This window comes from Microchirus variegatus (assembly GCF_963457635.1).
Source record: "Microchirus variegatus genome assembly, chromosome: 9".
Classification (NCBI taxonomy): domain Eukaryota; kingdom Metazoa; phylum Chordata; class Actinopteri; order Pleuronectiformes; family Soleidae; genus Microchirus; species Microchirus variegatus.
This window is the reverse complement of record NC_139810.1, coordinates 25,500,015-25,515,492: the sequence shown is the minus strand read 5'-3', so window position 1 is coordinate 25,515,492 and position 15,478 is coordinate 25,500,015. Positions and strand designations below refer to the sequence as shown.

General features: G+C 42.2%; 1 protein-coding gene across 1 annotated transcript in view; it reads left to right on the top strand.

Moving 5' to 3' along the window:
• Window positions 1–15,478, top strand: part of plekhg5b (pleckstrin homology domain containing, family G (with RhoGef domain) member 5b) — a gene marked incomplete at both ends in the record, with an annotated part of 55,024 nt that overhangs the window by 21,515 nt on the left and 18,031 nt on the right. Inside the window, 6 exons of the mRNA XM_083895641.1 lie at window positions 9,153–9,294; window positions 10,585–10,684; window positions 10,892–10,952; window positions 11,262–11,353; window positions 11,457–11,593; window positions 13,719–13,882. Coding sequence (XP_083751767.1) covers window positions 9,153–9,294; window positions 10,585–10,684; window positions 10,892–10,952; window positions 11,262–11,353; window positions 11,457–11,593; window positions 13,719–13,882 — 696 coding nt within the window. The remainder of the gene's footprint in view (window positions 1–9,152; window positions 9,295–10,584; window positions 10,685–10,891; window positions 10,953–11,261; window positions 11,354–11,456; window positions 11,594–13,718; window positions 13,883–15,478) is intronic.

The following is a 15,478-nucleotide window of genomic DNA, read 5'->3' as shown; positions in this document are numbered from 1 at the left end:
TCTGTGTGGATAAGGCTTTAGTTTTCTCGTGTTCAATTTTATCTCCTCAATTTGTTAAGCTAAACTGACTAAATTCTTTGCTTGTTTGCCTGTGAACTGTTTGCTAAACCCATGTTCAGCAGCTTAGCAAACATAACAAGGCCGAGCTAATGTTTTGCGTTTGTCGACTACAAGCTTTAGCCACGTTCAATACCTGTAGTCTGAACGGTGGTGGTGTCTTTTTTTTATTCACCACACCAAAAAATGACAAGAAACTTGAAAAGAGAGGTTGTAACTGTGATGAAGTTGTAACCAAAGCTGGACACGTTAACTAGCTTACAGCCGGGACCGTACCTATGTTCCCCGGGTCCTATGTTCCCCGGGTCCTATGTTCCCCGGGTCCTATGTTCCCCGGGTCCTATGTTCCCCGGGTCCTATGTTCCCCGGGTCCTATGTTCCCCGGGTCCTATGTTCCCCGCTTTGTATGTGACCAGGGAACATAGGACCCTTTCTCTAACCCTAACCCTAACCCTAACCCTACCCTTTTTCAAAAAAGGGTCCTATGTTCCCCTGTCACATACAAAGTGGGGAACATAGGACGTTTTTTGGAAAAACGGGGAACATAGGACCCGGGGAACATAGGTACGACCCCCTTACAGCCTACTCTACTTTAGCATCTTAACATTAGCCTAACTCACAGCCAAGCAGCCCTGGCCAAACTATTGAACACGTCCTTGGACACTTGTTAGTAGTTAGTAAAACATAGTATATATAGAGAATTAAGTATAAATCCAACCAGTTTATAGTATAGTTTTCTATTGTTAGTATGAGAACAATGTGATGCCAGGACAGAATTTTCAATATTTATCTCCAGTGTTTTTTTGTTTTGTTTTTTTGCATTATTTAATTTTTTCTTGCAGATGGTCAATGTTCATGAACCTAAAACTTAAAAGTTGTCAAATTTCTCAAACTCAGACCAACACACCCAGATAATGCATTTCCGAGTCAGATTACTGCTTCTTTACATTCAACTCAAGTCAATCTGGCCTGGGTGCTCTTCACATGCTCCATTTGACCTAGAAAAAATAGGAAAACAATGGCACTTTCAAAAGCAGAACAGATTTTGGATGCACACCTACACATTTACGCTCTGTCAGCTTAAATAATTAAGTATTTTTAAGATTAATGTAGGGTAGAAGGAAACAGAATGGCTTTTGACATGCTAACGACTGGCTGCAAACTAAAGTTGTTATCTGTGATGTACTAAGTCAAACACTTGATCCTGACAAGCTGAAAGCAGGCATATCGCCACCTAGTGTCGCGGAGGCTGACCCGCTTCACTCAATAAATTGATATCCTGCTAGTGCTTGTGTACTGAGACAAGCGGAGCTACTCAACGTGTATGTAAACACTTCATCCCTTCTAAAAACAATTTCCCTCATCCTACAGTTAATATTGTGTTAGTCCTTTGTATGAACATAGTTATAAACATGTTTGGGAAATGCACACACACACACACACACACACACACTATTTTCTCGAAAGAGGATGAAACGGCAAGTGCCTCTGTTTGAGTGGATCCATATGTGTGCGAGGCATCAGCGCTGCACTGCACCAGAATGAGGGAGCGTCTGTTAATAGGGAACAGACATGCAGACAGGCAGGCAGTCTTGTTGCATAAGGGCTGCAGAAAAAAGAGCCAGGCCCTGGCTCTCCTCCTCCTCCGCCTCCTGCCCGGCCAGAGGACAGATGGCGGCAGAAGAAAGCAAATGATCGGCAGCAGCAGCACTCTCCCATGCCACTCCTCAACAGATGGATGTATCGTTTATTTATTGAAAAATAAATCAGACCTGGGTGAAGCCTGCCCGGGCTCCTGCTTTGATCTCCTACAGCCTTACTGGGCACTGATTTTTTTTTTTTTTTAGATTTCACCTACTGGGCCACAGCTAATTGCAACTCTGCGTAATGTTTAAGAAAGCGGGCACCTCTTCAGCAAACACGGGGAGGCCCTGTGGGGTCATGTGCTCTTTTTCCCCACAAGGACACTCAAACAGTCTCGCAAGAAATAGGTAGTGAAAAGTAATATGAAGCAGACCTTGACCTACATCTGCGTCTGTCAGATAATCACAACAGTAATCCTTAAGACTGCCATATTTTGGATTTAAGGAATTGTGAAATGTTATTTTGGAAAATTGTTGTTATCATGGTAGGATCAGCTCTATGAAGAAAATCATTTGCTTTTCCTCCAAAAGGTAAACAGCTTATTCCTGAGTCAGTGTCTACAGTAAAGCAATAGATCAGAAGTCAGTGCATTAGATTATTTGACTGTGGAAACGAGACGGTGGTTTTCTTTCCTTCAGTCGTAGACTATGACCCAATGATGACACGTATTTGCGTCTGACATTTGGGTTTTTCTACCTTGATTTGTGTTGCAGACGGTGCGAGTTGCTCTGGCCAAAGCCTGTCTGAGCGTTTGACTGACTTCACTGCCGTCATACTATTTGAACAAGACTCTGCATGATTCTGCCTCGTCTAGTGCTAACCAGTCATTTGCATGAATAGGTGTGTTTATTGGGATGCATTTGAGTCTTTTGTGTGTGTGTGTGTGTGTGTGTGTGTTTGTAGGCCTGGGATGGGTGGGTGTGGGTGGTGGTGGTTTGAAAGAAATACAAGGGGGAATCCAGCAGTCATTGAAAAGGTTGTTGCTGCTGCCACGGGCCCGACTTCTCCGGCCCCCTTATGAGCGATGAGGAGTGGTGTTAATGCTAACATGACTTACTGTGCAGGAGAATCTCGTCCACTTGCCAAGTCGGTGAGGACTTGCATGTTGGGACAGGACCTCAAAGCAGTCTTCTCTGTGGGAGTGGAGTGATAGTAAGCATTAACGTTGGCCCGCGTGATTAAACATACTGTATCTGGATGTCGCCCTCAGTCTCAACAAAGGCTGAAGAACAGTGGAACCGCTCATTGTCGGACAGATGGTTGGCCTTCACACAATAAGTTTTGTCATTAACATAACCAAACATTTGCATTAGATGAGCCGCGGTGTTTTTGTGTAGATTCAGGTTGGCTTCGATGTCATGTTCGAGTCGATGAGTGTCCCTATTGAGATTTTTTGTGTGTGTGTTCCTCTTTGAACAATGACAGGGCATTGTGTTTACTCCGTGGGTTTGTGCTCTACCCTGGCAAATAACATGTGTTGTAGGTAAATATAATGGGAGACCTCCAGCCGCAGTGTTTCAATAAAACATGGAAATGGATTCTTGTCCAGCATGTTTTTCTATTCAATGCAGTAAAACCTTGTCAACCACGTCTACCTTCACCTCCTGAACCCAAACACCCCACCTCTTGACACAGTCATATTTACAGTCTGATTGGCCCTACGTGTTATTTGTCATCTGTAATTAGTCATAACTTTGCCCCATCTTGTCACTGATTTGTTCACCTTTAGTTTTAGATTGTGTTGACATATGTTGAATCCGTTGACATCTGTTGGCAAAATAAATTGATTTGATCTGTGTTCTCAAATTAGAAAACATTGCAGGTTCTGCAGTATATAGCTCTTGCTGGCCGTGTCTTGTAGCAGATTAGATCAACTGCAACTAATAAATATTGAATACACACTGGGTAAAATGACAGTTTGCATTTGTTGGATAATGTGCTGCGGAGTAAAGACAGTCCTGGATGGTTCAGGGAAATGGATGTCCACTGCTGTTTAGGTTGTGCAGTCGTGTATCTGCCAAACCAACCACTTACTCCTTATCATATAAGTCTTTCCTCTTGTGGAACCAAATGTAAGATGTTTGAAAATCCCTTCCATTAAAGACTAAATCTCCCCTTTGCGCAGCTGGACTGTTTTTGAGTGCGGTGCCTTGCTTATCTTGTTAAAACCGGTGACAATCTGGGGAGATTAATACTAAATCTCAACCACCTTGAAATAAAAAAAAATAAATTAACTGTTGCTTTCACATATAAATGCTGATAAACTTTCTTCCACAGACTGTGCCACCATGTTAATTTAAAAGACAGTAGACACATATAGTAAGTAATATTTTAAACACGGTAGATTTGCATTTAAACCTGTGGTGTTTGGAGAAATCAACCTGCGAAAAATCATCACTTTTATGATATTTATTTACAGTTTCCGTTGCATACACTTGAGCCTAATGAGTGTGATTAAAATACTGCTGCGTCTTACTTTGACCCTAACGCCTTTTACACAAGAAGTGAAACCCCGTTGTCTCTCAGAAGATGCACTGTGAGAGAAACCATAGCCTGAAGCTAACACGCCAACTTTTTCACTCCCCGACCTGATGCAAACACATGTGTGCATGGTGATGCGTGCTATTACGTAAGTCCTAGGTGTGCTTTGGCAGGACACTCTGTTCAGGAGGGGCAGGCTAATTGAGGTCAGAGAGGGGAAATTCTGTCAGGTTTTAAACTGTCAGGAAGTTTTTAACCTGTGTCTTTCTGTCTTGTGCAAAAACCAGGAAGAACATTAGTCAGCAGTTCCTCTCACTGCTTAAATCTGATGGATGTGTCTCCTTGTATCATATTGAGTCAGCTCTGTAATCTGGATTTTGATTTATTTTTAGAAATTCCCTACACAACGAGTGATCAGCCACAGATTTTCCAGCTTGCGAGGATGTGGCAAGACGACAAACCCCATTTAAAATCTGCTTTTGCAGCTAAAATTGTGATCATGGTGAGAAAATGACTCCCACAGGTTTTAGACATTGCGATCTTAACTTTACATAACTGCCATGGTTCAATATCTTCAGCATCAGCTTTCTGCAGTAGTCTTTCTTGCGCTATTTACAGGATAGATGTGATGATGATGATTACAGTATGTGCTGTAAATTGCATGGGTATAGCCTTCATGTGTTGCGTGCTAGCGTTGGAGGAATTAAGTGTTAAGATAATAATCCTGCTTTACCTCGGTGGACTTCAGTCATCTTATTTCAAACAAGAACGGCTTTATTACAGCGGAGCGACTGGTGTGATGTTTGATGATGCAGCCTTGGACTGGGCATGTCTCTGTTTGCGAGTCCATGTGTACGCGCGGCGTGGTGTGTGATTAGTATTTGCGTGTTAGCAGAGTGTGTGTGGAAGCAAGGGGTTATAAGCAGGTGCCACGTGGCTTTGGATGTGCTAAGCCGAGACGAGGGCCGCTGTGGGGGCCAGTGTGTGTTCTCAGCTGTTGGGAAAGTGTGTGTGTGTATATGTGCACGCAAAAGCAGGCATGCATGCATGCATGCAGTGTTTCATCTACACACTGACTCATGCTCCCCACAACCTCTCCACTAATCCAGGCAGATCTGCAAGCAGGCATGCGGGCAGGACACATGCGGCACACACTCACATGACACATGTTGCCTTGCAAATTCATAAATTCATAGTCTGAGAGGCGTACATGTCTTCCCCGGCGTCAGCTGTCCCACACCGTCGCCTCTTCTGCAGCCGGCTACATTTACATACGGCCTCCTCTGGTTGGGGTAAACTGATCCTGATCAAGATATCACAAAATGCAGGATAATAAAATCCATGATGTCCTTTTGATAGGAATGTTCTGTTTTGCAAAAACAAACACAGATTTTTTTTTTAGGTCTTCAGGTAGCTGCCATGCGTGATTACAGGCTTTTATAACTCTTATTTTTCCGTTTTGCCTGTTTTTGTCCACCCACAGAACCTTCCTACACTGCATGTGTTGCTCTTGTTAAGTGTCAGATATTTTCTTAACTTACAGCAGGTCTGTGAACACCCCAACTTGGTAGTAAGGAGGCCTGCCCATCTGGACTATTGTCTTAATATGGCAGCACTGGCCCGTCCGACTGTCTCCGCACCTCATAGAGAACATACCACCTGTGTGTGATTTTAACTCTGCTACGCGAAAATGTGCGTGCATGCATTGTCGTTGACTTGAGTGGGCGATGGTGTTATTGCAGAATTCTCCCGACTTGTGCGGTTCTCCCAGGAAGCTGCCTGTGCAAGCTGAGGTCAGTGAGTCAGCCACCAGGGCAGACACCTAAACCCTCTGTACCTGCAAAGTGTTGAGCATCATCGATTGAGAAATGTTTTCTCTACCCACTGGGCTTATTTACGATAGTTACCACACATTTAGCACAAGAGTAAACTGGCTCTGACTGTGACTCTGGCTGAAAGAATGAGGAAGACCCGTCTTTAAACTTATTTCAGCTTTTTTTTTTTTTGGCTGATGAGATGATAAAGTCAGTTCTCTAGCTGCTATGTCTGTCCATTTGTCTTCCTCTGTGGCCCAGAATGAAATATCCCAGCTGCTGCATAGATTTACATGAAATTTGGACAGTCACATCCTCATCGGGAGGAACTGCAATAACTTTCCTCTAATCTTCCTGCAGTGTTTCTCCACCTTGGGGCCTCGGAGTCTTGGAGTCTCTATATGATTGTCTTGATCTGTAGCTGCTAAATGCTCCACTCTGTTCACAAAGTGTGTGTTCAGTGCTGATGATTAGATTACACACGTATTGATTTATCAAGCGTGTTTTTTGCCAGCAAGAGCTGCCCATTGTAGCCAATAAAAACCAAAACAAAGACCTGAAAGATGCTCAAAATGCTCCACAGAACATGGACCTGCAGCCTGTGTTCATGTGGTCCACTGATGACTTACAAAAATCCATTTATAGTGGAATTAAAGGATAGCTGTGTCTTACTGCCATAGTTTTGGTATTATCAGGCTTGTGCGAATGCTCATATTTCTTACCTTGTTCATTTTGCCGTAGTGGTGTCATCATGTTCCCAGATCCCAGCAATTACTTTAGTAAGTGCAGTGTTATGATAAGATGACGAAATAATAGACCAAATGAAAATAAGGCCCAAGTTGTAATAAACTCGAACGATCCTTTAACCCCACTGTGTTGTCGTTTCTTTTGGTGGAGATTATGTCATGTCCACCGCTGTAAATAAGGCCATCTTATTCTGTTCAGCCTTCGAGCTCACGTGATAACTCTTCTCGCTTCGGTCTCTTTCTGTTTAAAACGTTTCTTTCTCTCGCTGTGGTTGGGTGTCCGCATGGGTATCGTGACCCTGGGTGTATGACAGGAAGGGAGGAGTAGGTGGTGGTGGTGGTGGTGGTGGCAGAGAGGACAGGGAAAAAAGGGGAGAGCGAGAGAGGGAGAAATAGGAGAAGACCCTGGCTGGTGGAGCTCAGAGTAGGCTGTTAAATCTCTGCAGGATCGTCAGATGGCTTTGACAGAGCACAGGCACCAATTAGGCTGCAAGATTAGGGGGGCTTTGTTCTTCTGAAAAGCTTTTGGATGGACCTTTTTTTTTTCCCTTCCTGCCTCCTGGGTTTATATCGTTACTGGGACTCCTCACCCTCCCTTAACCTTATCCCTCCCTCCTCTACTCCCCCCCCATCTGTCAGGCCTCGCGACCTGCTCCTTAAAATCTGTGATTATACCTGGCTAGACATTGAAAGGACTGGATTAATGAGGCACTGTGGCTTGACAGGGGCCACGTTGTAGAGCAAGATAGCGGGGCAACAAGTTGGATATTTACCGGGATCCTGGGTGCCTCCTGGCATGGACGTGGAGTTGACCTCCCAAGACTCCTGCTCCGATCTGCAGAAAACAACGGTAGACTACGTAAGTGGTGGGCAGAGATAGGCCATTTGCATTAATCTGAGTCACTTGACTGCATGTGTTTTGTGTGGGTGCAGCCAATCGAGATTTGTGTCCGAGAACAATAGTTTGTTTTTGGAAGGCCTTTCTAATGTCATTTTGTCAGATGTCATCTATCTATAGTGTTTACATGAAAGCTAGACTCCTTAGCTTGCACTCCCCTGTTATGTCGTCCTAGTAGAGTACATGGAAACAATCACAGGAAGTACATTAGCGGGACTTCCATTGTATCTCCCCATATGTTACCACTTCCTGAGCCGGGTGTGGGTGATGGCGAGGGGAGACACGGGGTGGAGTAAAGAGATATCAAAGATCCTTCCCTATTTGCTAGGGGGAGAGTTAGTATGTTTACATGACGTTCGAAAACAATGTCATCATTTTGTTAGTTTGACTAAAACTGTACTTTATTAAATGCATGTAAACATGTTTGTCTGGCTGCGCCTGCACTTAATTGTTGCACCCAGATAACGCCGATAAAAACTATTGCATGTATACGTTCAATCGGACCCAAACGTGGCCAAAGCACATGTTCCACGGTTCCCTTTCTGGGCTTCGACCCAGAAATAAAAACAAGCACATACATCGATTGAAGCAGGAGATAGCAGTAAGAAAAAACATGGTGAAATCCAGATTGTTACATTTTTGGACTGAATAGGAGACTGAGTTTATTCTCTCTCAGCCCAAAGAATTTAATATATTAAAGTTCATGCATTGCTGATAGGAAGACTCTTGAGTGGTGCTTGACATGGTACCAACTAGCTGCCAGCTAAACTTGTTTTGGTCTGTGATACAGTAGGTCAACAGGAAAACACCCAATACAAACAAGCTAAAATGGGAGCGTGTGGCCACTTCATTCAATAAATGGATTCCTCTCTAGTTGTTGTACAACTGAGACAAGGGCAGTAGTACAATAGAGCTACATCTGTAGTCCAATTTAACTGTGCATGGAAATGTAATATGTGTGTGCGTGTGTGTGTGCGTGCACACACGTGCGTCCCTGTCTGAGACTGCGAGAGATCCTTAATCCTGCATCCCTCTGCCGCTTGTTGCCTTAGCTCCAAAGCATTTGGTCTGGAAGTCTCCCAGTTGCTGAGCTGTGGTCAGTTTCGTTGTCACCTCTCAGAATACAGTTTTTGTATTATGTAAGGATAAGCTGCTCCCGGATCAGCACGCTGGGTGAAAAACTTACTCCAAGGCAATTGGTCGTCTCTCCACAGACAGCGGGAGGGGGGGGGGGGGGGGGGACGGTTGGTGGAACGGTGGGAGTCACCAAACCACCGGAATGCTCGCGGCAGCCTCTGTGGCCATTTAATTGTGGCAGAAACAATAGTGAGGCAGGGAGCTGTTTATTTCAAGTGTGTGACTGTTTTGCCCTTTTCACTGTGGCCCCCTGTCTTTAAACATGTTTTTGTATTCAAATGAGGGACCTTGTGTATTTGATATTTGTGTTGATCGGACTTTCTCTTTGCCCCCCCCCCCCCCCTTCCATTCTCTTGTGTTTGTTTCTGCGTCTAGGTTTGCCACCACCCAGACTGCCAAGACCTGAATAGCAAAGGCCCCCTTCATCTGTGTGAGTCATGTGACTCGCGCTGCCATTCGGAGAACACAGACAACATGCACTTTGACCGGCACCCCCGATTTGACTTACAACCTCAAGGTAGACGTTTTCCTTTTGTCTCTATTTGGTATTCTGTCCTCTGACAGTGATGTCATAGCCACGGCCTCATTACAGAATTGCACTGTGTAAATATCAGGAACAGTTTAGTTTTTATTGGTGTCTAAATAAGGCGAAACACTTTCATCTCCCATATGTTTGATGGACATTAAAAGTTTGTGATTTGTGTAGTTGTCCAGTTCATAATAAAATAGTTAGACTGTTACTGATACTATTTTTTTTATTTTTTTTAAATGATTGTTAATCTAACGTTATGTCTTCTCAATTACCGTTGGTGTTTATTTTAGTCTGAGTAAATTGATTTTGTTTAAATTTATTTTGTCAGCTTGACATTATTTTCATGTCTTATCACTTTTTATGTAGCGCTTTCTCTGTCATTATTATCCATAAGTGTAGCTGGGATGTGGTGACATCATTCTCAGTCTAGTCCCTCTCTGATTGGTTGGCAGAGTGTTTTATAAAAACAATTTTGCCCAGGTTTTGAGATATCCTTCTCTTCATTATTTCTTATCTATATATATGTATATATATTCATATATACACATATATACATATATATGTTTATGTGTGTGTGTGTGTGTGTGTGTGTGTACACACCCCCACATAAGCACACACATATATATGATATATGATATATATATATATATGTACACATACATATATGTGTATATATATATACACATACATATGTATATATGTGTATGTATGTTTGTGTGTATATATATATATACACATACATATGTATATGTGTGTGTATGTATGTATATGTGTATATATATACGTATGTATATATATATATATATGTGTGTGTATATATGTATGTGTGTGTATATATATGCGTGTATATGTATGTATATGTATAGATATATATATATTCTGTTGTATCAAGTGTTTTTTTCACATTTTACAAATTTTACAGATTGTATATGTATATATATATATATTTATATATATTGATTGATTGATTGATTATTTTTTGTAGACAATAAAAAAAAACTATATAAGAAACAACAAAGCCATAACAAAACTAAATAGTCCCATTACATGTTCAACCTCACATGTCTGTTTATATATATAAACATATATATATGTATATATACATATGTATTCTGTTGTATCAGTGTGGAGACAGAAACCAGGAGAAAGTCCAACCACAGCTAAGAGAGGAAATCTGTGTGAACCAACCCTTTACCCTCTTAAAGCTTGATATTAAAAATTGTTGTAGGTATTATCTAACAGGAGGAATGACTGTTGTGTTTTCTTAACCTTTAGCCTCCATCCTGGCTCGGAACGTGTCCACACGCTCTTGTCCCCCACGCACCAGCCCTCCCCCCGACCTGGAGGAAGAGGACGAGGGGAGCAGTGACCGTGGGTCAGTAACCCTCAGATTATATCATGCTTGTGTTCATGTGTTTCTGATTCCCGTCTGTAATACTCGCGTCTCCCCGCTGAACATGAATTGTTTTTGTCCTGGTTCGAGATTTTAATCAATTCTTTCTACATAACAGACTGATTTTGCGTGTCTTGGGTTCTTTTATGTCTCATGAAATATAATAATATGTATGTAACTGTCCTGCAGGGAACGTAAAACAGGGGGATTGAAGTTGGTGAAGAAGAAGCCACGGAGACGACACACTGACGTAAGAAATCCAATAAAAAAAAAAAAGTCCCATCATATGAAACCACACAGTTATTTGTAAAAATCTTTTCGCAAACGGTGAGCGATACAAAAGCAAAGGGGTTGTGTAATATGAAAGCAGCCGCCATGATCCTCTGCAGCAGTGATGTTATCTCCCAGGCTGCTTCGTGTCTGAGCCGAGGCTGTGCAGTGAGAAGGAGCCCCCCTGTGGATCTACTGGGAGCTCACACATACCGCACAAGTCTGGGGTCAGCCAGCAGAGGTGCAACCCCACCTGTGTAAACTAAACTGTGCCTCTGTTCCCCCGCAGGACCCCAGTAAGGAGTGCTTCAGCCTCAAGTTTGATCTCAACGTGGACATAAACACAGAAATTGTACCCGCGATGAAAAAGAAGACGCTGAGGTGAGAGGAGACGGGAGGTGTATCACACGAGTTTGATGAGAACCATATCTATTAGCTTCTTCTTTTTGACTGCATTGTGTTTTTCTTTGTGATGTTGCACTAGAGAGGTGCTAGGGCCAGTGTTTGAGAGGAAAGGTATTGAGCTGTCCCGGGTCGACCTGTTCCTGGATCAGTCCAACACGCCTCTGTTGCTCAACTTCGAGGCCTACCGCTTTGGAGGACACTACCTCAAAGTCAAAGGTAAGAACACTACAAGGGCACTAAAAAGCTACTCTTCCAGTGATTGGGATGCATTCAGCAAAGGTTTTCCTGCTCTGTGCGCGTTCAGTCTTATTCACAAAATGACAAGAGGCACACAAAATGAAGTATTGGAGAGCAACTTTATTTAAATGCATCTGAAATTTAATGTCAGCGTTTTATTTAATATACAGAAGAGGAGAATTATGATCAAAGTCAGACTGAAGTTTACAGTTTTTTTGTTTTGCATATGAGCCGCAATTCTCGTAAAGCCTATTCTCACAACATCCCATTTTTCATGTAAAATCTCATCCCGTGAGAAAGCATTTTGCGTTTCCAAGGTGGTTTGGAACTGTGATCTCCATTGTTGCAACTGCTGTGATTATTTTCAACAAAAGAAGGCCCCCCTGTGAGCTGATGTGTAGGAGGCGAAAAAAATAGTTTCCATTACTTTTATATCGACTGTAAAACCACCTCATTAGAGCATTAAAAAAAGTTTACACGATATTTCAGAAACTTTGGTGTTCCCATTATCAGTTTTTTATTGTGATTTTTAGGTTTTGCACGTTTCTACGGGTGAGTTTAGTCACTGAACATCACGCTGACTACTCTCGTCTCCTTGCTCCATCCAACCAAGTGTTCATGCACTGAGTCAAGACGTCACTGATTTAAAACTTCCAATCTGCAGTCGAAAAAAAAAAATTTGAATTTGAAGAACTGAATTTGAATCAAGAGAAGTGAAGCTAAGTTGAGATAGATAGATCATCAATGTGCAGCAGCTTTCTCTTCTGCATAAATGTGCATTTTTGCAGATTTTCACAATTAATGACTTTCCAGTTCCAGGTCAGCTCCTGTAAAAGTTCAGTCAAAGTTTTTTTATTGAGCTTACCTCATTTTTATTTAGCTCAACCCTCTCACAAAATCAGAGATCAGAGATTTCCAGACATCCAACATATGTTGATAGAACTTGTTTTCAGGGTGCTGTTAAAAGGCAGTGTATGCAAATTAGATGTACTGTTAAAAAGTCTAAATAACCCTCAGTGTCAGTCTCTGCTGAAACTCTCATTCAGTTTTACTTCCCTCACCAAAAAAAAGGAACAATAAGTCAAATATATTAAGTTATGAAGATCTCAGGGGTCAGATCTTTGTTTGTTACACTTAATTCTAACCCTGTTCTCATGATACTTTACCGCACCGTAGATATCTCAAATAAATGATCAAAAAGAAAGTGCTGGTCCTCCTGCCTACAAAGTGAGTGAGGCTTTCAGTCGTGTACTAAGCAGTGATTGTTTTGTTTTGGACGTCACGCCACTATTTCCCGCCGCTTTTAACAATGACTGAGCAGAACAGATGGCGTTTCCTCTATGACTCGAGTTTCTGAAGAAGAGGGACAAGGAGTGGACTCGCATGTTACCGATTTGCTCAATCTTATTACAAAACGTAGAACTGGGAAGGGCGTCTTTTATTTCCATTTACATGCATCAAAGGCCCATTCAAGCCTGCGTTAAGAGAGATCTGATTCCATGACTAACCGCTATTCTTTTGAAATTGTCACCCACCCGACTCGCACCTCCAGACCACAGTCTGGATTTACACTCGGTCTGATTACGCTTTGAGGTCAAGGGCAAACAGTCCACAGCTGTTGAGTCGCGTGACGTCTGAGAATCTGTTTTAATGTCGAAACACTTTGACTCATTCAAGCTTTGACACATTGTCAAAACGAATATATATATAATATTTCTTTGCGTCAGTGGTTCAAATTGCAATGACACTGTGGTGATAGAAGTTACCTGACTTCTTCAACCCACAGATCATTATTTGCACCAAAAGAAGCGACAACTATAAATTAGTGATAGTGTTTTTTTTTCCCCTGTCCGGAAGCAACCAAATAAACTCTCATTCACTGCAGAAGTTCAGGAAAAAAACAACCATGTCTGTAAAAGTTCAGTTTTGGTACTGATGAGTCAAACTGAAGAAGGAATAAAAAAAAAAACAGTGAAAAGACAGAACTTTCCTGGAAAGTTTGACCATAATTTATTTCTTGTAGGAAAAAGAAAGTACTAGGACTTAAAGGATTCCTTGTCCCAGACCGTTTCTCTGTCAACACTCATTTTTTCCTTGCTTGTAGCACGACCAGGTGATGAGCTGAAGGTGGAGCAGGGCGTGAAGGACATGAGGTCACTCAGCTTGCCCAACATGAAGCCCTCTGGACAGGGTCCCTACATCCTCACCCCGGGCAGTGAGAGGATGGAACATGGATCTCTGGGACGCAAAGAAAGTATAGATCTGCTGGTAAGTTAATGCCTTTTTTTTTTTTTATATCTCAGTGATCAACCTGAAATACATAACCCCAGTAAACCACACACTGTCTGCACAAAGACACACCCTGTGTGTGACTCTCACTGTTTTTGCCACACCAATTTTATTTTCCATAACCTCACCCCGTCTTCCTTCTATCTCATGGTGAGCGAGCCTATCGTGACCTCATTGTCTGCACTTATCTTTATCTGTCCAACGCAAACTAGAGAATGTTTTTTTTTTGTTTTTGGGATTTCCACTTCTGCCAAGTTGTGTCGTGTCTCTTTGTGTGCACGCTCATGTGTGTACATGCCCGGCCTTCTCTGTGCTGTGCCAACTGAACCCTTGAATCTCACACGACGACGATGATGATGATGAGCTCACTCAGGAACACGGTGCCACTCCGTAGCTTCCTGCCGCTACAGGAAGTGGCCGCTTTGTGACGAGTGAGAGGCTGACGGAGAGGCTGCAGGATACTGATCCACTTGGCATGGCTAAACTTAGAGCATGGAAACGGGGCAGACAGTCATCAGGTTCATGTACTGGCGAACTGCAAAGGCTTGTGCTCCCTGCAGCATCAGGGCCTGCTGCGACTGACCTGCTGAGGTCAGGTTACAAGATGTCTGTTAAGTGTGTCACTGTGTCAAATTAGGGTGATTATAGAGTCGTAAACTTCCTGCAATCTTATGGTCAACAGACAACAACTCCGTGATCAATCACCACTTGGCATTTAGAGTGCTGTGTTTCACACGGGTAGCCTTGGGTTCTGATGGCTAGAACACCTTTTTTTACAGTTCCACCTTACAACAGCATCATGTCCCATGTCCTATGATACACAGAATTATTAAAAACATTTCCCTTTGTGCTAGAAAACATGACTGGCATTAAAAATGGGTCAAATTGATGTCACATGGGTAAAAAAAAAAAAAAATTCTGATATGACTTAATGAGGCTTCTCACTTCTATGTATTTTATTATCCATCATTACGCGGTTCATGAAATAAAATTATGCTTATCGATCATATCTGAACCCACCTGACAAAATCATCTTCTAGGTCAGTTTGTAGTCTGCCTGATTTTTATTTATTTTTTTGTCTTTTGGCTTCTCCCCCACTACAGCGGATATTCGGCATATGAGACAGACTGACAGTGTATAAGTGGGGTCTTAAAAAGTATTACAAGTTGATCAATTTTGGCAAAATTAAGGCCCTTAAAATGTATTAAAAAGTCTTGATTGCAATTTCATGAGGTATTAAATTTTGTCCATAGAGTTTGACTGCAAAAAGTATACATGAATGTATTTATATTCCTCCCCGTGTTTGTTAAAAACCAAAATGGTTTAGTTTATTATTTCGAGCTTTGTTCCTTTCCAGCTTGTGAGTTCATTTGTATGGTTGTGCTCTATAGATTTAAGATCCGGTGATATGGTCTTAAAATATTTCCGAGAAGGTCTTGAAAAAGTCTTAAAAAGGGGGACTCAAACTGGCAGCCCTTCGGTCTCACGCCAGGTTCTCTTTCCAATTGGCTATTTACTGTAAATCAGGCTGCACATCAGTTTAAGGAACTTGATTAATGATGTAAAAATCGTAA